The sequence below is a fragment of the Salvelinus alpinus genome, chromosome 8 (genome assembly GCF_045679555.1).
Source record: "Salvelinus alpinus chromosome 8, SLU_Salpinus.1, whole genome shotgun sequence".
In the NCBI taxonomy this organism is placed as follows: domain Eukaryota; kingdom Metazoa; phylum Chordata; class Actinopteri; order Salmoniformes; family Salmonidae; genus Salvelinus; species Salvelinus alpinus.
The window spans coordinates 48,525,960-48,548,633 of NC_092093.1; the positions used below are offsets into that span (position 1 = coordinate 48,525,960).

General features: G+C 48.4%; 1 protein-coding gene across 1 annotated transcript; it reads left to right on the plus strand.

Annotated features, from left to right (window-relative positions):
• Positions 1-678: 678 nt before the first annotated feature.
• On the plus strand, positions 679-21,287 carry LOC139582303 (dentin sialophosphoprotein-like). The gene is made up of 3 exons (XM_071412299.1): positions 679-828; positions 16,943-19,745; positions 21,211-21,287. Exons 1-3 carry the CDS (start codon positions 679-681, stop codon positions 21,285-21,287), a joined length of 3,030 nt encoding a protein of 1,009 aa, XP_071268400.1.
• Positions 21,288-22,674: the final 1,387 nt, after the last annotated feature.

Here is a 22,674-nt window from a genome sequence, read left to right on the forward strand (position 1 = left end):
GCTACATCCTTCGCACACCTGTATATGGGGAGTTTCTCCCATTCTTCTCTGCAGATCCTCTCAAGCTCTGTCAGGTTGGATGGGGAACGTCGCTGTACAACTATTTTCAGATCTCTCCAGAGATGTTCGATCGGGTTCAAATCCGGGCTTTGGCTGGGCCACTCAAGGACATTCAGAGACTTGTCCCGAAGCCACTCCTGCTGTGTCTTCACTGTGTACTTAGAGTTGTTGTCCTGTTGGAAGGTGAACCTTTGCCCAAGTCTGAGGTCCTAAGTGCTCTGGAGCAGGTTTTCATCAAGGATCTCTCTGTACTTTGCTCTGTTCATCTTTCCCTCGATCCTGACTAGTCTCCAGTCCCTGCCTCTGAAAAACATCCTGGACATTATGATGCTGCCACCACCATGCTTCACCGTAGAGATGGTGCCAGGTTTCCCACAGCATGATTCTGACACAGCACTTCTCCTTCTGGATGATAATGGGGTGAACAGACCGTGGCATGGGTGGTTGATGTCCTTGATTTTTTTTTTTTTGGCCTTTCTGTGACATTGTAGGTGTTCTGGAGGTTAGGTAGTGTGTCCCCGCTGATGCGTTGGGCAGACCGTACCACCCCCTGGAGTGTCCTGCGGTTGCGGGCGGTGCAGTTGCCATACCAGGCGGTGATACCTACTGCCTGACAGGATGCTCTCATCGCTGGAGGCCCCGGACAGGAGACCCTCGCTGGAGACACCGGGCTGGGGACCATCGCTGGAGACACCGGGCTGGGGACGGTCGCTGGAGACCCCGGACTGGGGATCGCTGGAGGCTCCGGACTGTGGCCTGCCGTTGGAGGTTCCGGACTGTGGCCCGTCGTAGGAGGTTCCGGACTGTGGCCCGTCGTAGGAGGTTCCGGACTGTGGCCCGTCGTAGGAGGTTCCGGACTGTGGCCTGTCGTAGGAGGTTCCGGACTGTGGCCCGTCGTAGGAGGTTCCGGACTGTGGCCCGTCGTAGGAGGTTCCGGACTGTGGCCCGTCGTAGGAGGTTCCGGACTGTGAAACGTCGTTGGAGGTTCCGGACTGTGAAATGTCGCCGGAAGCTCTGGACTGGGAACTGTCGCCGGAAGCTCTGGACTGGGTACTGTCGCCGGAAGCTCTGGACTGGGTACTGTCGACGGAAGCTCTGGACTGGGAACTGTCGCCGGAAGCTCTGGACTGGGTACTGTCGCCGGAAGCTCTGGACTATGGAAGCGCACTGGAAGCCTGATGCGTGGTGCCAGAACTGGTGGTACCGGGCTGAGGACACGCACCTCAGGGCGAGTGCGGGGAAGAGGCACAGGCCGTCTGGACTGTGGAGGCGCACTGGAGATCTGCAGTGTAGAGCTGGCACAATGTGTCCTGGCTGGATGCTCACTTGAGCCCGGCAAGTGCGGGGAACTAGCACAGGACGCACTGGGCTGTGCAGACGCACCTTAGACACAGTACGCAGAGCCGGCGCAGGATATCCTGGTCAAAGGAGGTATACTGGAGACCAGGAGCGCTGAGCAGGCACCATCCGTCCTGGCTGGATGCCAATTCTAGCCCGGCAAATGCGAGGAGCTGGAATAGAGCGCACCGGGCTAAGAACGCGAACTGGAGACACCGTGGGCATCTCTGCATAACACGGTGCCTGACCAGTTACACGCTCCCCACGGTAAGCACGAGGAGTTGGCTCAGGTCTCCAACCTAACTCAGCCAATCTCCTCATGTAACCCCCCCCCCAAAACAATTATTGGGGCTGCCTTTCGGGCTTCCTTGCTAACTGTGTCCCCTCGTATCGTCGACGTTCCTCTTGTGCTATCTCCACTTGCTTCCATGGCAAGGTCTTGTTCCCTGCCATTACCTCCTCCCAGGTCCAGGATGTCCTCCACTCATCTTTCTCCCGGGTCCAGGATGTCCGCTCCTCATTCACACGCTGCTTGGTCCTTTTGTGGTGGGTTCTTCTGTCACGTTCGTTGTAATGAGGAGACCAAGGCGCAGCGTGATATGCATACATTCTTCTTTTAATGAAGAAAGAAACACTAAACAAACTAACAAAGTAACAAAACGAACGTGAATCTATATAAAACGAGTGCTGACAGGCAACTACACATAGACAAGAACCCACAAAACCAAAAGGGAAAATGGCAACCTAAATAGGATCCCCAATCAGAGACAACGATAAACAGCTGACTCTGATTGGGAACCAATTCAGTTCACCATAGACCTACATATGCCTAGACTACAAGATGTGTAACTAATGTCAGGGCGTGACAACAGGCCGAAGTAGAAGGTGTTTCAGTGTCTTTTCGTAGAGCCTGACACCAGAGATATAGCTGCCCCTATGTCCCTATACCCACCGCCTGAACCTCTACCAAGGGAGAGACATCGTAGCCATGCGACACCCCCCCCCCCCAGCAACAGCCAATATATTCAGTGTCATTTGCTGATGAGTGACTCACCTCGGTGTTCTCTAAAGCACGTCTCTTTTTCTTTTATTGGAATGTCTCTTTCTTGTTTTCAGTCTTTGACGTTTTCTCTGAGCTCTTCTGTTTCTGCAGGCTTGTTCGATACCGTTTGACCACAGGCTCTTTCCTTCCATTAGCATGTAGAATCCACCACAGGCTCTATACTTCCATCAGCATGTAGAATCCACCACAGGCTCTATACTTCCATCAGCATGTAACATCCACCACAGGCTCTGTCCTTCCATCAGCATGTAGAATCCACCACAGGCTCTATACTTCCATCAGCATGTAGAATCCACCACAGGCTCTATACTTCCATCAGCATGTAGCATCCACCACAGGCTCTGTCCTTCCATCAGCATGTATCATCCACCACAGGCTCTATACTTCCATCAGCATGTAGACACCTGATGTCCTTCCGTCAGCATGTAGAAACCTGATGTCTTGCTTTGCCACAGCATGTGCCTTTATTTCCCAGTCTCAGATGTTCAGTTTACAACTCTGTGCACTTTTCCTGATGAACTTAACTGTTGAGTATCTTTAGTAGCTAGTTCCATGCACACACTGACTTCAATGGCCTTTGCCAAGGTCAGATTGCTTTGAGTCAAAAGTCTCTTTGGGTAGCTTCACTCCGTTGCCCACATAATTGTCTGTCTCTAAATAGTGTCATTTAGAACACTGTAAACTCACAGTACTCTGATAGTTTCTTTAATGCAGAAGCAAACGTTGTCATTGATTCTCCCTCTTCCTGATTGGTTCTGTGGAACCTATCAGAAATAACTAGTGGTTTTGTTGAAAAGTGTCCATTCAGTGTTTCCACACGTCTTATTGCCTGGCCTGTCTGGCTGTAGCAGGATGCGTAGTCAATTACATATATTTTTATTTAACCCTAATTTTACCAGTTAAGTTGACTGAGAACACATTCTCATTTACAGCAACGACCTGGGGAAAAGTTACAGGGGTGATGAAGGGGGATGAATGAACCAATTGTAAGCTGGGGATGATTAGGTGACCGTGATGGTATGAGAGCCAGATCGGGAATTTAGCCAAGACACCGGGTTTAATAACACCCCTACTCTTATGATAAGTGCCATGGGATCTTTAGTGTCCACAGAGAGTCAGGACACCCATTTAACGTCCGATCTGAAAGACGGCACCATATACAGGGCAATGTCCCCAATCACTGCCCTGGGGCATTGGGATATTTTATTAGACCAGAGAAAAGAGTGCCTCCTACTGGCCCTCCAACACCACTTCCAGCAGCATCTGGTCTCCCATCCAGGGACCAACCAGGACCAACCCTGCTTAGCTTCAGAAGCAAGCCTGCAGTGGGATGTAGGGTGGTATGCTGCTAATGTCTTTGGCCCCATGACACTAAAATTCTAGGCCCAATTTCGTCCTCATCAATGTCCTTTGCAAGACCAACATTTTCAAACCATTCTGTATACACTGAGTGGACAAAACAATTGGGACACCTGCTCTTTCTATAACATAGACTAACCAGGTGAATCCAGGTGAAAGCTCTGATCCCTTATTGATGTCACTCGTCAAATCCACTACAATCAGTGTAGACTCATCAACACTTTCATCAAACTGTCTAATGTTTCCAACAATTCTAGCCATTTGTCATTTCTCAGTAGGTTCCTGATTGTCACTCACTTCCAAATGGTCCTCAACTACAGCAAATTTTTCCTTAGTCACGTGATCTTCATTCACTTCACTCACTGACGTTTCATCCTGAAGTTTGATCATTTAGTAGTTTTCAATTCCAAAGTGTGTCTTCACAGTTTAATAAAAGTAATTTACTTCACACACTGTATATTCCTTCCTTTTCATCACGCTATTTTCCCGCTCCAACATCCGCCTGGAATCCTTTTCCCTCTCTCTTAGCTAACTCGACTATGCACTTGCCTCTGCTAGCAATACAATGTGCTAACATTAGCCTAGACTGTAACATGGAAAATAACGGTTTTAAACTTGTAAAAACCAACTTATTCTGGACAGAAAAGTTCCTGTAGGTTCAGACTTACTCGTCTGCAATCTTTTGTTATGTCTCGTGGGTTTCATTAGCAAGTCTGTATAACAATTCAAATATGATGAGACGGGAACGTGCTCATCTTGTATTCTCCATTACCCATGATGCCATGTGCATACAACTATAGTAAGTAGGAGGTACAAAAGGTATTAACCCAATATATAACACCACCCAACCAGGGATGGAGGGATGATGGGTGATATATGACGGTGACCAGAGCAGACCAGCCCAGAGCAGAGCAGACCAGAGCAGACCAGATCAAATCACCCCAGATCAGACCAGAGCAGACCAGAGCTGACCACATCAGACTACAGCAGAGCAGAGCAGACCACAACAGACCACACAAAAGCAGACCAGACCAGACAAAAGCAGAGCAGACCAGATCAGACCAGACTACAGCAGACCAGACCAGACCAGCCCAGAGCCGACCTGAGTATAAATAGCTGTGTTTTTTACGAGACTCTGATCTTAGCCTGGAAACTAGCATGGCTTCCTAATGATGATATGCGGTGTTACAGTACGTTAATGAGAGGCCGGTCCTAGAGCTCATCCTGTGTAATTTAAAGGCTCAGGGACACTCCCATGCTGTTGTACTCATCGTCCAGTTAAGCATTCCCACATGGTCATCTCAAACTGTCTCTAACTGTCTAGCAGAACCTGTCCATTACCATTCCACCTTGCAGCTCCACAAACCGCTGGGAGGGTCAGAGAAAAGATGAATACACGTTGTGCAGTCAGAATATTTCCCCGGTCCTCGGTTTCTCTGCTAGCTTTGAGGAATATTGAATAAGAACTAAATCTGTTATTCCCAGCAATGGAACAGTAAAGTCAGTCCAAGTCTTTGTTGATAATACATTATTATAGCTTATATTTAGCGAACTAAACTGTTTGGATATGCCCTATATCTATCATCCCTATATCTGACCCCATATCTATCATCCCTATATCTGTCATCTGTGTATCTGACCCTATATCTTTCATCCCTATATCTGTCATCCGTGTATCTGACCCTATATCTATCATCCCTATATCTATCATCCCTATATCTGACCCTATATCTATCATCCCTATATTTGTCACCCCTATATCTGACCCTATATCTATCATCCCTATATCTGTCATCCGTGTATCTGACCCTATATCTATCATCCCTATATCTATCATCCCTATATCTGACCCTATATCTATCATCCCTTATATTTGTCACCCCTATATCTGACCCTATATATATCATCCCTATAGCTGTCATCCCTATATCTGACCCCATATCTATCATCCCTATATCTGACCCCATATCTATCATCCCTATATCTGACCCCATATCTATCATCCCTATATCTGACCCTATATCTGTCATCCCTATATCTGACCCCATATCTATCATCCCTATATCTGACCCTATATCTGTCATCCCTATATCTGACCCCATATCTATCATCCCTATATCTGACCCCCCTATATCTGACCCTATATCTATCATCCCTATATCTGACCCTATATCTGTCATCCCTATATCTGACCCTATATCTGTCATCCCTATATCTATCATCCCTATATCTGACCCTATATCTGTCATCCCTATATCTGACCCTATATCTGTCATCCCTATATCTGACCCCATATCTATCATCCCTATATCTGACCCTATATCCGTCATCCCTATATCTGACCCTATATCTGTCATCCCTATATTTGTCACCCCTATATCTGACCCCATATCTGTCATCCCTATATCTATCATCCCTATATCTATCATCCCTATATCTGACCCTATATCTGACCCTATATCTATCATCCCTATATCTGACCCTATATCTATCATCTCTATATCTGACTCTATATCTGACCCTATATCTATCATCCCTATATCTGACCCTATATCTGACCCTATATCTATCATCCCTATATCTATCATCCCTATATCTGTCATCCCTATATCTGTCATCCATGTATCTCCAAATTATATACTGTAGATGACGAATCCCCAACATTTTCTCATTTGTATTTATTATGGATCCTTACACATAAAACAAAACACGATGAACAAGATGAAACTATTTGAGTTGTCATAATGATATAACCCATGCCTCTGTCAACCCACCCACCCCACCCAGCCAGACCAGACCAGACTAGACAAAAGCAGACCAGACCAGACCAGACCAAAGTAGACCAGAGCAGACCAGACCAGAGCAGACCAGACCAGACCAGACCAGAGCAGACCAGACCAGAGCAGACCAGAGCAGACAAAAGCAGAGCAGACCAGACCAGACAAAACCAGACCAGACCAGACCAGACAAAAGCAGACCAGACCAGACCAGACAAAAGCAAAGTGGAGCAGACCAGACCACACCAGACCAGACCACACCACATCAGACTACAGCAGAGCAGACCACACCAGAATACACCTGACCACAGCAGACAACAGAACACCAGAACAAAGCAGAAAAGAGCAGAGGAGACCAGATAACAAAACACCACAACAGGACAGACCAGATCAAAGCAGACCAGAGAAAACCAGACCAGAGCAGACCAGAGCAGATTAGTGCAGACCAGAACAGACCAGACCAAAGCAGACCAGAGCAGACCAAAGCAGACCAGAGAAGAGTAGACCAGAGCAGACCAGACCAAAGCAGACCAGAGAAGAGTAGACCAGAGCAGACCAGACCAGAGCAGACCAGACCAGAGCAGACCAGACCAAAGCAGACTAGAGCAGACCAGACCAGAGCAGACCAGACCAGACGAAAGCAGACCAGACCAGAGCAGACCAGACCAGACCAGACCAGAGCAGACCAGACCAGACCAGACCAGAGTAGACCAGACCAGTCCAGACCAGAGCAGACCAGACCAGACCAGAGCAGACCAGACCAAGCAGACCAGAGTAGACCAGACCAGACCAAAGCAGACCAGACCAGAGCAGACCACACCAGACCAGACCAGACCAGACCAGACCAGACCAGACCAGAGCAGCTTTGTGATGTTTCTTTCTCCCATTGTGGACAGACTATGAGGGTGACATGAAAAGGCTGTTTCTTGTGGTAGTTAGGGGTCGAATGATCTCAACATAAACAAAGCCTTGGTGTGTTTATCTGGACAGAGACCCTTTTCCTCGCCCTTTTCTCCCCTCCTACCCACCTGTTCTCCACTCCTACCTCCCCGTTCTCCCCTCCTACCTCCCCGTTCTCCCCTCCTACCTCCCTGTTCTCCCCTCCTACCTCCCTGTTCTCCCCTCCTACCTCCCTGTTCTCCCCTCCTACCTCCCTGTTCTCCCCTCCTATCTCCCTGTTCTCCCCTCCTACCTCCCTGTTCTCCCCTCCTACCTCCCTGTTCTCCCCTCCTACCTCCCTGTTCTCCCCTCCTACATCCATGTTCTCCCCTCCTACCTCCCTGTTCTCCCCTCCTACCTTCCTGTTCTCCCCTCCTACCTCCCTGTTCTCCCCTCCTACCCACCTATTCTCCCCTCCTACCTCCCTGTTCTCTCCTACCTCCCTGTTCTCCCCTCCTACCTCCCTGTTTTCCCCTCCTACCTCCCTGTTCTCCCCTCCTACCTCCCTGTTCTCCCCTCCTATCTCCCTGTTCTCCCCTCCTACCTCCCTGTTCTCCCCTCCTACCTCCCTGTTCTCCCCTCCTACCTCCCTGTTCTCCCCTCCTACCTCCCTGTTCTCCCCTCCTACCTCCCTGTTCTCTCCTACCTCCCTGTTCTCCCCTCCTACCTCCCTGTTCTCCCCTCCTACCTCCCTGTTCTCCCCTCCTATCTCCCTGTTCTCCCCTCCTATCTCCCTGTTCTCCCCTCCTATCTCCCTGTTCTCCCCTCCTACCTCCCTGTTCTCCCCTCCTACCTCCCTGTTCTCCCCTCCTACCTCCCTGTTCTCCCCTCCTACCTCCCTGTTCTCCCCTCTTACCATCCTGTTCTCCCCTCCTACCTCCCTGTTCTCCCCTCCTACCTCCCTGTTCTCCCCTCCTACCTCCCTGTTCTCCCCTCCTACCTACCTGTTCTCCCCTACTACCCACCTAGTCTCCCTGTTCGCTCCTACCTCCATGTTCTCCCCTCCTACCTCCCTGTTCTCCCCTCCTACCTCCCTGTTCTCCCCTCCTACCTCCCTGTTCTCTCCTACCTCCCTTGTTCTCCCCTCCTACCTCCCTGTTCTCCCCTCTTACCTCCCTGTTCTCCCCTCCTACCTCCCTGTTCTCCCCTCCTACCTCCCTGTTCTCCCCTCCTATCTCCCTGTTCTCCCCCCCTAGTTCCCTGTTCTCCCCTCCTACCTCCCTGTTCTCCCCTCCTACCTCCCTGTTCTCCCCTCCTACCTCCCTGTTCTCCCCTCCTACCTCCCTGTTCTCCCCTTCTACCTCCCTGTTCTCCCCTCCTACCTCCCTGTTCTCCCCTCCTACCTCCCTGTTCTCCCCTCCTACCTCCCTGTTCTCCCCTCCTACCTCCCTGTTCTCCCCTCCTACCTCCCTGTTCTCCCCTTCTACCTCCCTGTTCTCCCCTCCTACCTCCCTGTTCTCTCCTCCTACCTCCCTGTTCTCCCCTCCTACCTCGCTGTTCTCCCCTCCTACCTCCCTGTTCTCCCCTCCTACCTCCCTGTTCTCCCCTCCTAACCTCCCTGTTCTCCCCTCCTATCTCCCTGTTCTCCCCTTCTACCTCCCTGTTCTCCCCTCCTACCTCCCTGTTCTCCCCTCCTACCTCCCTGTTCTCCCCTCCTACCTCCCTGTTCTCCCCTCCTACCTCCCTGTTCTCCCCTCTTACCATCCTGTTCTCCCCTCCTACCTCCCTGTTCTCCCCTCCTACCTCCCTGTTCTCCCCTCCTACCTCCCTGTTCTCCCCTCCTACCTCCCTGTTCTCCCCTACTACCCACCTAGTCTCCCTGTTCGCTCCTACCTCCATGTTCTCCCCTCCTACCTCCCTGTTCTCCCCTCCTACCTCCCTGTTCTCCCCTCCTACCTCCCTGTTCTCTCCTACCTCCCTTGTTCTCCCCTCCTACCTCCCTGTTCTCCCCTCTTACCTCCCTGTTCTCCCCTCCTACCTCCCTGTTCTCCCCTCCTACCTCCCTGTTCTCCCCTCCTATCTCCCTGTTCTCCCCCCCTAGTTCCCTGTTCTCCCCTCCTACCTCCCTGTTCTCCCCTCCTACCTCCCTATTCTCCCCTCCTATCCCCCTGTTCTCCCCTCCTACCTCCCTGTTCTCCCCTCCTACCTCCCTGTTCTCCCCTCCTACATCCATGTTCTCCCCTCCTACCTCCCTGTTCTCCCCTCCTACCTTCCTGTTCTCCCCTCCTACCTCCCTGTTCTCCCCTCCTACCCACCTATTCTCCCCTCCTACCTCCCTGTTCTCTCCTACCTCCCTGTTCTCCCCTCCTACCTCCCTGTTCTCCCCTCCTACCTCCCTGTTCTCCCCTCCTACCTCCCTGTTCTCCCCTCCTATCTCCCTGTTCTCCCCTCCTACCTCCCTGTTCTCCCCTCCTACCTCCCTGTTCTCCCCTCCTACCTCCCTGTTCTCCCCTCCTACCTCCCTGTTCTCCCCTCCTACCTCCCTGTTCTCTCCTACCTCCCTGTTCTCCCCTCCTACCTCCCTGTTCTCCCCTCCTACCTCCCTGTTCTCCCCTCCTATCTCCCTGTTCTCCCCTCCTATCTCCCTGTTCTCCCCTCCTATCTCCCTGTTCTCCCCTCCTACCTCCCTGTTCTCCCCTCCTACCTCCCTGTTCTCCCCTCCTACCTCCCTGTTCTCCCCTCCTACCTCCCTGTTCTCCCCTCTTACCATCCTGTTCTCCCCTCCTACCTCCCTGTTCTCCCCTCCTACCTCCCTGTTCTCCCCTCCTACCTCCCTGTTCTCCCCTCCTACCTCCCTGTTCTCCCCTACTACCCACCTAGTCTCCCTGTTCGCTCCTACCTCCATGTTCTCCCCTCCTACCTCCCTGTTCTCCCCTCCTACCTCCCTGTTCTCCCCTCCTACCTCCCTGTTCTCTCCTACCTCCCTTGTTCTCCCCTCCTACCTCCCTGTTCTCCCCTCTTACCTCCCTGTTCTCCCCTCCTACCTCCCTGTTCTCCCCTCCTACCTCCCTGTTCTCCCCTCCTATCTCCCTGTTCTCCCCCCCTAGTTCCCTGTTCTCCCCTCCTACCTCCCTGTTCTCCCCTCCTACCTCCCTGTTCTCCCCTCCTACCTCCCTGTTCTCCCCTCCTACCTCCCTGTTCTCCCCTTCTACCTCCCTGTTCTCCCCTCCTACCTCCCTGTTCTCCCCTCCTACCTCCCTGTTCTCCCCTCCTACCTCCCTGTTCTCCCCTCCTACCTCCCTGTTCTCCCCTCCTACCTCACTGTTCTCCCCTTCTACCTCCCTGTTCTCCCCTCCTACCTCCCTGTTCTCTCCTCCTACCTCCCTGTTCTCCCCTCCTACCTCGCTGTTCTCCCCTCCTACCTCCCTGTTCTCCCCTCCTACCTCCCTGTTCTCCCCTCCTAACCTCCCTGTTCTCCCCTCCTACCTCCCTGTTCTCCCCTTCTACCTCCCTGTTCTCCCCTCCTACCTCCATGTTCTCCCCTTGTCCCTTGTTTTCTTATATATTGTTGTTCCCCCCTTGTTTTCTTTGGTGCAAATCAATTCAACCTTAAGCACACATATTAAACTGCCAGTGTACTGTTAGTTCCCTTCAGTTGATTATAGCCAACACTGTCATTCCATTGAATTAAATTGTTCAATTTACCTTTATTTGCTTACTATGTAAACGCCATCACGGCCGTGTGGTTGTTGCTGAGGATCGTTAGTAACAGTTTATAATATACTTTAAAAAACATAAGCTAATTTAATTGTTATGGCTCTGAGCTCAGATCAAGACATAACAGATTGAGCCTGATGCATGACGCAATACTTAGAGCAGGTAATAGACCAGGTTATAACCTCCTATTGTACACTATTCTCCCTGTTATAACAGTCCCATGGTTAGTGCAGGTAATAGACCAGGGTATAACCTACTATTGTACAGTATTCTCCCTGTTATAACAGTCCCATGGTTAGTGCAGGTAATAGACCAGGGTATAACCTACTATTGTACAGTATTCTCCCTGTTATAACAGTCCCATGGTTAGTGCAGGTAATAGACCAGGCTATAACCTACTATTGTACAGTATTCTCCCTGTTATAACAGTCCCATAGTTAGTGCAGGTAATAGACCAGGGTATAACCTATTATTGTACAGTATTATCCCTGTTATAACAGTCCCATGGTTAGTGCAGGTAGTAGACCAGGGTATAACCTACTATTGTACAGTATTCTCCCTGTTATAACAGTCCCATGGTTAGTGCAGGTAATAGACCAGGTTATAACCTACTATTGTACAGTATTCTCCCTGTTATAACAGTCCCATGGTTAGTGCAGGTAATAGACCAGGGTATAACCTACTATTGTACAGTATTCTCCCTGTTATAACAGTCCCATGGTTAGTGCAGGTAATAGACCAGGGTATAACCTACTATTGTACAGTGTTCTCCCTGTTATAACAGTCCCATAGTCAGTGCAGGTAATAGACCAGGGTATAACCTATTATTGTACACTATTCTTCCTGTTATAACAGTCCCATGGTTAGTGCAGGTAGTAGACCAGGGTATAACCTACTATTGTACAGTATTCTCCCTGTTATAACAGTCCCATGGTTAGTGCAGGTAATAGACCAGGGTATAACCTACTATTGTACAGTATTCTCCCTGTTATAACAGTCCCATGGTTAGTGCAGGTAATAGACCAGGGTATAACCTACTATTGTACAGTATTCTCCCTGTTATAACAGTCCCATGGTTAGTGCAGGTAGTAGACCAGGGTATAACCTACTATTGTACAGTATTCTCCCTGTTATAACAGTCCCATGGTTAGTGCAGGTAATAGACCAGGGTATAACCTACTATTGTACAGTATTCTCCCTGTTATAACAGTCCCATAGTTAGTGCAGGTAATAGACCAGGGTATAACCTATTATTGTACAGTATTCTCCCTGTTATAACAGTCCCATGGTTAGTGCAGGTAATAGACCAGGGTATAACCTACTATTGTACAGTATTCTCCCTGTTATAACAGTCCCATGGTTAGTGCAGGTAGTAGACCAGGGTATAACCTACTATTGTACAGTATTCTCCCTGTTATAACAGTCCCATAGTTAGTGCAGGTAATAGACCAGGGTATAACCTATTATTGTACAGTATTATCCCTGTTATAACAGTCCCATGGTTAGTGCAGGTAGTAGACCAGGGTATAACCTACTATTGTACAGTATTCTCCCTGTTATAACAGTCCCATGGTTAGTGCAGGTAATAGACCAGGTTATAACCTACTATTGTACAGTATTCTCCCTGTTATAACAGTCCCATGGTTAGTGCAGGTAATAGACCAGGGTATAACCTACTATTGTACAGTATTCTCCCTGTTATAACAGTCCCATGGTTAGTGCAGGTAATAGACCAGGGTATAACCTACTATTGTACAGTGTTCTCCCTGTTATACCAGTCCCATAGTCAGTGCAGGTAATAGACCAGGGTATAACCTATTATTGTACACTATTCTTCCTGTTATAACAGTCCCATGGTTAGTGCAGGTAGTAGACCAGGGTATAACCTACTATTGTACAGTATTCTCCCTGTTATAACAGTCCCATGGTTAGTGCAGGTAATAGACCAGGGTATAACCTACTATTGTACAGTATTCTCCCTGTTATAACAGTCCCATGGTTAGTGCAGGTAATAGACCAGGGTATAACCTACTATTGTACAGTATTCTCCCTGTTATAACAGTCCCATGGTTAGTGCAGGTAGTAGACCAAGGTATAACCTACTATTGTACAGTATTCTCCCTGTTATAACAGTCCCATGGTTAGTGCAGGTAATAGACCAGGGTATAACCTACTATTGTACAGTATTCTCCCTGTTATAACAGTCCCATAGTTAGTGCAGGTAATAGACCAGGGTATAACCTATTATTGTACAGTATTCTCCCTGTTATAACAGTCCCATGGTTAGTGCAGGTAATAGACCAGGGTATAACCTACTATTGTACAGTATTCTCCCTGTTATAACAGTCCCATGGTTAGTGCAGGTAGTAGACCAGGGTATAACCTACTATTGTACAGTATTCTCCCTGTTATAACAGTCCCATGGTTAGTGCAGGTAATAGACCAGGGTATAACCTACTATTGTACAGTGTTCTCCCTGTTATAATTCTATGTACACTAATCTTCTAACATGGGTTGAAGAACTGAATGAATCAAAACACCCGTATTCTTTCTTTCATGTTTTAAAGGCTCTCCAAACCTGTTAATTATGATTCAGAAATAGTTTCCTAAACAATGTATGTGTAACCTTTATTTAACTAGGCAATTCAGTTTAGAACAAATCATTATTTACAATGACGGCCTAACCAAAGGCAAAAGGCCTCCTGCGGGGATGGGAGCTGGGATAAAAAATAAAATACAATATAGGACAAAACAAACATCACGACAAGAGAGACACCACAACACTACATAAAGAGAGATCTAAGACAACAACACAGCATGGTAGCATCACATGACAACACAACATGGTAGCAACACACCATGGCAGCAGCACAAGATGGTAACAGGAAAAAACATGGTACAAACATTGTTGGGCACAGACAACAACACAAAGGGCAAGAAGGTAGAGACATCACAAACAAACTAATATGGTCCAAGCACACCAAGACAGTCGGGAAGAGGGCGCAAAAGATTTGGCATGTGTCCTCTGATCCTCTAAAGGTTCTACAGCTGCACCATCGAGCGCATCCTGACTGGTTGCATCACTGCCTGGTATGGCAACTGCTCGGCCTCCGACTGCAAGGCACTACAGAGGGTAGTGCGTACGGCCCAGTACATCACTGGGGCCAAGCTTCCTGCCATCCAGGACCTCTGTACCAGGCGGTGTCAGAGGAAGGCCCTAAAAATTGTCAAGGACTCCAGCCACCTTAGTCATAGACTGTTCTCTCTGCTACCGCATGGCAAGCGGAACCGGAGAGCCAAGTCTAGGTCCAAGAGGCTTCTAAACAGCTTCTACCCCCAAGCCATAAGACTCCTGAACATCTAGTCAAATGGATACCTAGACTACTCGCATTGCCCCCCCCCTCTTTACACCACTGCCACTCTCTGTTATCATCTATGCATAGTCACTTTAATAACTCTACCTACATGTACATACTACCTCAAATAACCGGTGCCCCCGCACATTGACTCTGTACCGGTATATAGTCTCCACATTGACTCTGTACCGGTACCCCCTGTATATAGTCTCCACATTGACTCTGTACCGGTACCCCCTGTATATAGCCTCCACATTGACTCTGTACCAGTACCCCTGTATATAGTCTCCACATTGACTCTGTACCGGTACCCCCTGTATATAGCCTCCACATTGACTCTGTACCGGTACCCCCTGTATATAGCCTCCACACTGACTTTGTACTGTAACACCCTGTATATAGCCTCCACATTGACTCTGTACCGGTACCCCCTGTATATAGCCTCCACATTGACTCTGTACCGTAACACCCTGTATATAGCCTCCACATCGACTCTGTACTGTAACACCCTGTATATAGCCTCCACATTGACTCTGTACGGGTACCCCCTGTATATAGCCTCCACATTGACTCTGTACTGGTACCCCCTGTATTTAGCCTCCACATTGACTCTGTACCGGTACCCCCTGTATATAGCCTCCACATTGACTCTGTACTGGTACCCCCTGTATTTAGCCTCCACATTGACTCTGTACTGGTACCTCCTGTATATAGCCTCCACATTGACTCTGTACCGGTACCCCCTCTATATAGCCTCCACATTGACTCTGTACCGTAACACCCTGTATATAGCCTCCACATTGACTCTGTACTGGTACCCCCTGTATATAGCCTCCACATTGACTCTGTACCAGTACCCCCTGTATATAGTCTCCACATTGACTCTGTTACGGATACAAGTGTTCTGTGTGTATCCTGTGTGTATTTCTTTTCTCTCCTTCTCCCCTACTCACAGGTGACAATAATCATTCCCCAATCAGTCATCAATCAGTCGCTAATCGGAAGACACCTGCTCCTTTTCCCTTACCCAATCACAGTCCCTTTCCCTTGGTTTAAAACCCCTGTCAGTTGTTTTCTCCCCAGCTCAATCTCTTTGTAACATGCCTTCTGTCTGTAGATCGCTTGTGTGTTTTGCATCTACATGTCACTTTGTCCCCACCTGTGAGTATTGTTTTGGTTATGGTGTTTGAGTGTTTGTTTGATGGTGGGAAAAGGGGGTAACCAGACAAGTCGCCCTTGGGCTACACTACCCGTAGTTAAACATTGTTAAAAACACTAGTTAGAACTGGGCGGACCACCCCCTGTATTTTTGGTTAGTTAGTTAGCTGTTTGTGAAGTAGGCTAGTCTAGGTTAGGGGTGTTTTTGAATTATTATTCTTTCATTCCTTGGGTCCCGCTCAGCCCCTTTTCCTGCTTCCCCCCCATTTACCGTGTGTTTATAAATAAACATTTAGTGTTTGACGGTAATTAAGTTGTCTGTGTTATTTGTTCTCACTGTTACGTTTTCACTACTATAATTTGCATGAGTTGTGTTACGGGTCCCATTACCATCCCCCCTAGACTGTCGGGCCAAAGGGATTCGTAACAACTCTGTACCGGTACCCCTGTATATAGTCTCCACATTGACTCTGTACCGGTACCCCTATATATAGTCTCCACATTGACTCTGTACCGGTACCACCTGTATATAGCCTCCACATTGACTCTGTACCGGTACCCCTGTATATAGTCTCCACATTGACTCTGTACCGGTACCCCTATATATAGTCTCCACATTGACTCTGTACCGGTACCCCTGTATATAGTCTCCACATTGACTCTGTACCGGTACCTCCTGTAAATAGCCTCCACATTGACTCTGTACCGGTACCACCTGTATATAGCCTCCACATTGACTCTGTACCGGTACCCCCTGTATATAGCCTCCACATTGACTCTGTACCGGTACCTCCAGGCCTGTTAGACTGGTGTTTCTTACTGTACCAGCCAGAGGCCTGTTAGACTGGTGTTTCCTACTGTATCCCTCCAGTCCAGCCAGAGGCCTGTTAGAATGGTGTTTCCTACTGTATCCCTCCAGTCCGGCCAGAGGCTTGTTAGACTGGTGTTTCCTACTGTACCAGCCAGAGGCTTGTTAGACTGGTGTTTCCTACTGTACCAGCCAGAGGCCTGTTAGACTGGTGTTTCCTACTGTATCCCTCCAGTCCTGCCAGAGGCCTGTTAGACTGGCCACCTAAGGCATAATGAGGAAGCACTACTACTACTGTCTGTCCACCCGTCTGTCTGTCCATCAGTTTGAAGTTCAGAGACAGCATGTAATCAAGAACGCATGATTTTGTATTATATTTCATCCAACAGTTGGCCAGCAGTGATCCATTCCAAAACAAGTCGTCTAGACTCGACAACACAAACCTCTATCTTTGACAACACAAACCTCTATCTTTGACAACACCTCCTCTATCTTTGACAACACCTCCTCTATCTTTGACAACACCTCCTCTATCTTTGACAACACCTCCTCTATCTTTGACAACACCTCCTCTATCTTTGACAACACCTCCTCTGGCCTTGACAACACCTCCTCTGGCCTTGACAACACCTCCTCTGGCCTTGACAACACCTCCTCTGGCCTTGACAACACCTCCTCTGGCCTTGACAACACCTCCTCTGGCCTTGACAACACCTCCTCTGGCCTTGACAACACCTCCTCTGGCCTTGACAACACCTCTGGCCTTGACAACACCTCTGGCCTTGACAACACCTCTGGCCTTGACAACACCTCCTCTATCCTTGACAACACCTCCTCTAGCCTAGACAACACACCCTCTAGCCTTGACAACACCTCCTCAAACATTGACAACACCTCCTCCAGACTCAACAACACCTCCTCCAGACTCGACAACACCTTCTCTAGCCTTGACAACACCTTCTCTAGCCTTGACAACACCTCCTCCAACCATGACAACACCTCCTCTAGCCTTGACAACACCTCCTCTAGCCTTGACAACACTTCCTCCAGATTCAACAACACCTCCTCTAACCTTGACAACACCTCCTCTAACCTTGACAACACCTCCTCTAACCTTGACAACACCTCCTCTAACCTTGACAACACCTCCTCTAACCTTGACAACACCTCCTCTAACCTTGACAACACCTCCTCTAACCTTGACAACACCTCCTCTAACCTTGACAACACCTCCTCTAACCTTGACAACACCTCCTCTAACCTTGACAACACCTCCTCTAACCTTGACAACACCTCCTCTAACCTTGACAACACCTCCTCTAACCTTGACAACACCTCCTCTAACCTTGACAACACCTCCTCTAACCTTGACAACACCTCCTCTAACCTTGACAACACCTCCTCTAACCTTGACAACACCTCCTCTAACCTTGACAACACCTCCTCTAACCTTGACAACACCTCCTGTAACCTTGACAACACCTCCTGTAACCTTGACAACACCTCCTCTAACCTTGACAACACCTCCTCTAACCTTGACAACACCTCCTCTAACCTTGACAACACCTCCTCTAACCTTGACAACACCTCCTCTAACCTCGACAACACCTCCTCTAACCTCGACAACACCTCCTCTAACCTCGACAACACCTCCTCTAACCTCGACAACACCTCCTCTAACCTCGACAACACCTCCTCTAACCTCGACAACACCTCCTCTAACCTCGACAACACCTCCTCTAACCTCGACAACACCTCCTCTAACCTCGACACCACCTCCTCTAGCCTCGACACCCCCTCCTCTAGCCTCGACACCACCTCCTCTAGCCTCGACACCACCTCCTCTAGCCTCGACACCACCTCCTCTAGCCTCGACACCACCTCCTCTAGCCTCGACACCACCTCCTCTAGCCTCGACACCACCTCCTCTAGCCTCGACACCACCTCCTCTAGCCTCGACACCACCTCCTCTAGCCTCGACACCACCTCCTCTAGCCTCGACACCACCTCCTCTAGCCTCGACACCACCTCCTCTAGCCTCGACACCACCTCCTCTAGCCTCGACACCACCTCCTCTAGCCTCGACACCACCTCCTCTAGCCTCGACACCACCTCCTCTAGCCTCGACACCACCTCCTCTAACCTCGACAACACCTCCTCTAACCTCGACAACACCTCCTCTAACCTCGACAACACCTCCTCTAGCCTCGACAACACCTCCTCTAGCCTCGACAACACCTCCTCTAGCCTCGACAACACCTCCTCTAGCCTCGACAACACCTCCTCTAGCCTCGACAACACCTCCTCTAGCCTCGACAACACCTCCTCTAGCCTCGACAACACCTCCTCTAGCCTCGACAACACCTCCTCTAACCTCGACAACACCTCCTCTAACCTCGACAACACCTCCTCTAGCCTCGACAACACCTCCTCTAACCTCGACAACACCTCCTCTAACCTCGACAACACCTCCTCTAACCTCGACAACACCTCCTCTAACCTCGACAACACCTCCTCTAACCTCGACAACACCTCCTCTAACCTCGACAACACCTCCTCTAACCTCGACAACACCTCCTCTAACCTTGACAACACCTCCTCTAACCTTGACAACACCTCCTGTAACCTTGACAACACCTCCTGTAACCTTGACAACACCTCCTCTAACCTTGACAACACCTCCTCTAACCTTGACAACACCTCCTCTAACCTTGACAACACCTCCTCTAACCTTGACAACACCTCCTCTAACCTTGACAACACCTCCTCTAACCTTGACAACACCTCCTCTAACCTTGACAACACCTCCTCTAACCTCGACAACACCTCCTCTAACCTCGACAACACCTCCTCTAACCTCGACAACACCTCCTCTAACCTCGACAACACCTCCTCTAGCCTCGACAACACCTCCTCTAGCCTCGACAACACCTCCTCTAGCCTCGACACCACCTCCTCTAGCCTCGACACCACCTCCTCTAGCCTCGACACCACCTCCTCTAGCCTCGACACCACCTCCTCTAGCCTCGACACCACCTCCTCTAGCCTCGACAACACCTCCTCTAACCTCGACAACACCTCCTCTAGCCTCGACAACACCTCCTCTAGCCTCGACAACACCTCCTCTAGCCTCGACAACACCTCCTCTAGCCTCGACAACACCTCCTCTAACATTGTTCCTGACTCTTACAATAAAACTAGATTTAAAACCTTTCTTGATCCCAGTCCAAGTGAAACATGGATTTCATGTCATTGCCCTTTAGCCGTGTGTTACCAGGCACCTTCGAGGCAACACTATTTCACTCATAAACTGTTTCTCTCTCCCTCTCTGTCTGGGCTACCTCTGCAGGAGTAGCTGAATGATGTCATTGACTATGGAAAGCCTGAAAGTCGTCCATACTTCAATTTCCAGACATGGGCTACGGCCTGGGGCCCTGGGCACATGATCTACTACACTTAACACACCATAGACCCGAATAAGAGAACACATGTGGGAAATAGCCTACCCACACTGAGACAGCTGAACTTCATTAAAACATTCATTTACTGCATCTAGCTGTCTCCTATGGACATATACAGTGCATTCGGAAAGTATTCTGACCCCGGGACTTTTTCCACAATTTGTTAGGTTACAGCCTTATTCTAAAATTGATTAAATTGTGTTTTTTCCTCATCAATCGACACCCAACACCCCATAATGACATCACAATACCCCATAATGGCATCACAATACCCCATAATGACATCACAATACCCAATAATGATGAAGCAAAAACAGGTTTTAGACATTTTTGCAAACGTAATAAAATAATAAACGGAAATTTCACATTTACATAAGTATTCAGACCAGCCTGAAGTCTTCTTGGGTATGAAGATACAGGCTTGGCACACCTGTATTTGTGGATTTTATCCCATTCTTTTCTGCAGATCCTCTCAAGCTCTGTCAGGTTGGAAGGGGAGCGTCACTGCACAGCTGTTTTCAGGTCTCTCCAGAAATGTTCAATTGGGATCAAGTCCGGGCTCTGGCTGGGCCACTTAAGGACATTCAGAGACTTGTCCGGAAGCCATTCCTGCATTGTCTTGGCTGTATACTTAGGGTCGTTGTCCTGTTGGAAGGTGAACTTTCGCCCCAGTCTGATGTCCTGAGCACTCTGTAGGAGGTTTTTATCAAGGATCTCTCTGTACTTTGCTCCATTCATCTTTTCCTCTGTCCTGACTACGTAGTCTCCAGTCCCTGCCGCTGAAAAACATCCCCACAGCACGAAGCTGCCACCACCATGCTTCACTGTAGGGATGGTGCCAGGTTTGCTCCAAGGGTGACACTTGGTATTCAGGCCAAAGAGTTCAATCTTAGTTTTATCAGACCACGGAATCTCGTTTATCATGATCTGAGAGTCTTTCAGTGCATTTTGGCAAACTGTAAGTTGGCTGTCATGTGCCTTTTACTGAGGAGTGGCTTCCGTCTGGCCACTACCATAAAGGCCAGATTGGTGGAGTGCTGCAGAGATGGTTGTCCTTCTAGAAGGTTCTCCCATCTCCACAGAGGTCTGTTTCCCGCGATTGCTCAGTTTGAACAGGAGCCCAGCTCTAGGAAAAGTCTTGGTGATTCCATACTTTCCATTTAAGATTGATGGAGGCCACTGTGTTCTTGTGGATCTTAAATGCTGCTGACATTTCTTGGCTACTCTTCCGCAGATCTGTGCCGCGACATCATCCTGTCTCAGAGCTCTACAGACAATTCCTTTGACCTCATGGCTTGGTTGTTGCGCTGACATGCATTGTCAAGTGTGACCGTATATAGACAGGTGTGTGCCTTTCCAAATCATGTCCAATCAATTTAATTTACAACAAGTGGACTCCAATCAAGATGTAGAAACATCTCAAGGATGATCAATGGAAACAGGATGCGACGGATCTCAATTTTGAGTCTCACAGCAAAGGGTCTGAATATTATGTAAATAAGGTATTTCCGTTCATTATATTTATAAATCCAAAAAAACTGTTTTCGCTTTGTCATTATGGGGCATTATGTGTGGATTGATTAGGATTTATTTTTTATGTAATCAATTTTAGAATAAAGCTGTAACGTAACAAAGTGTGGAAAAGGTCAAAGGGTCTGAATACTTTCCGAGGGCACTGTCGTCTCCTTTAGTCATATAGACTACTCATATATACTACTCTACTGCACCTAGCTGTCTCCTATACTCATATATACTACTCTACTGCACCTAGCTGTCTCCTATAGTCATATAGACTACTCTACTGCACCTAGCTGTCTCCTATACTCATATAGGCTTCTCTACTGCACCTAGCTGTCTCCTATAGTCATATAGACTACTCTACTGCATCTAGCTGTCTCCTATAGTCATATAGACTACTCTACTGCATCTAGCTGTCTCCTATAGTCATATAGACTACTCTAGTGCATCTAGCTGTCTCCTATAGTCATATAGACTACTCTACTGCATCTAGCTGTCTCCTATAGTCATAGACTACTCTACTGCATCTAGCTGTCTCCTATAGTCATATAGACTACTCTACTGCATCTAGCTGTCTCCTATAGTCATATAGACTACTCTACTGCATCTAGCTGTCTCCTATAGTCATATAGACTACTCTACTGCACCTAGCTGTCTCCTATAGTCATATAGACTACTCTACAGCATCTAGCTGTCTCCTATAGTCATATAGACTACTCTACTGCATCTAGCTGTCTCCTATAGTCATATAGACTACTTTACTGCACCTAGCTGTCTCCTATAGTCATATAGACTACTCTACTGGATTTAGCTGTCTCCTATAGTCATAGACTACTCTACTGCATCTAGCTGTCTCCTATAGTCATATAGACTACTCTACTGCACCTAGCTGTCTCCTATAGTCATATAGACTACTCTACTGCATCTAGCTGTCTCCTATAGTCATATAGACTACTCTACTGCACCTAGCTGTCTCCTATAGTCATATAGACTACTCTACTGCACCTAGCTGTCTCCTATAGTCATATAGACTACTCTACTGCACCTAGCTGTCTCCTATAGTCATATAGACTACTCTACTGCACCTAGCTGTCTCCTATAGTCATATAGACTACTCTACTGCGTCTAGCTGTCTCCTATAGTCATATAGACTACTCTACTGCATCTAGCTGTCTCCTAT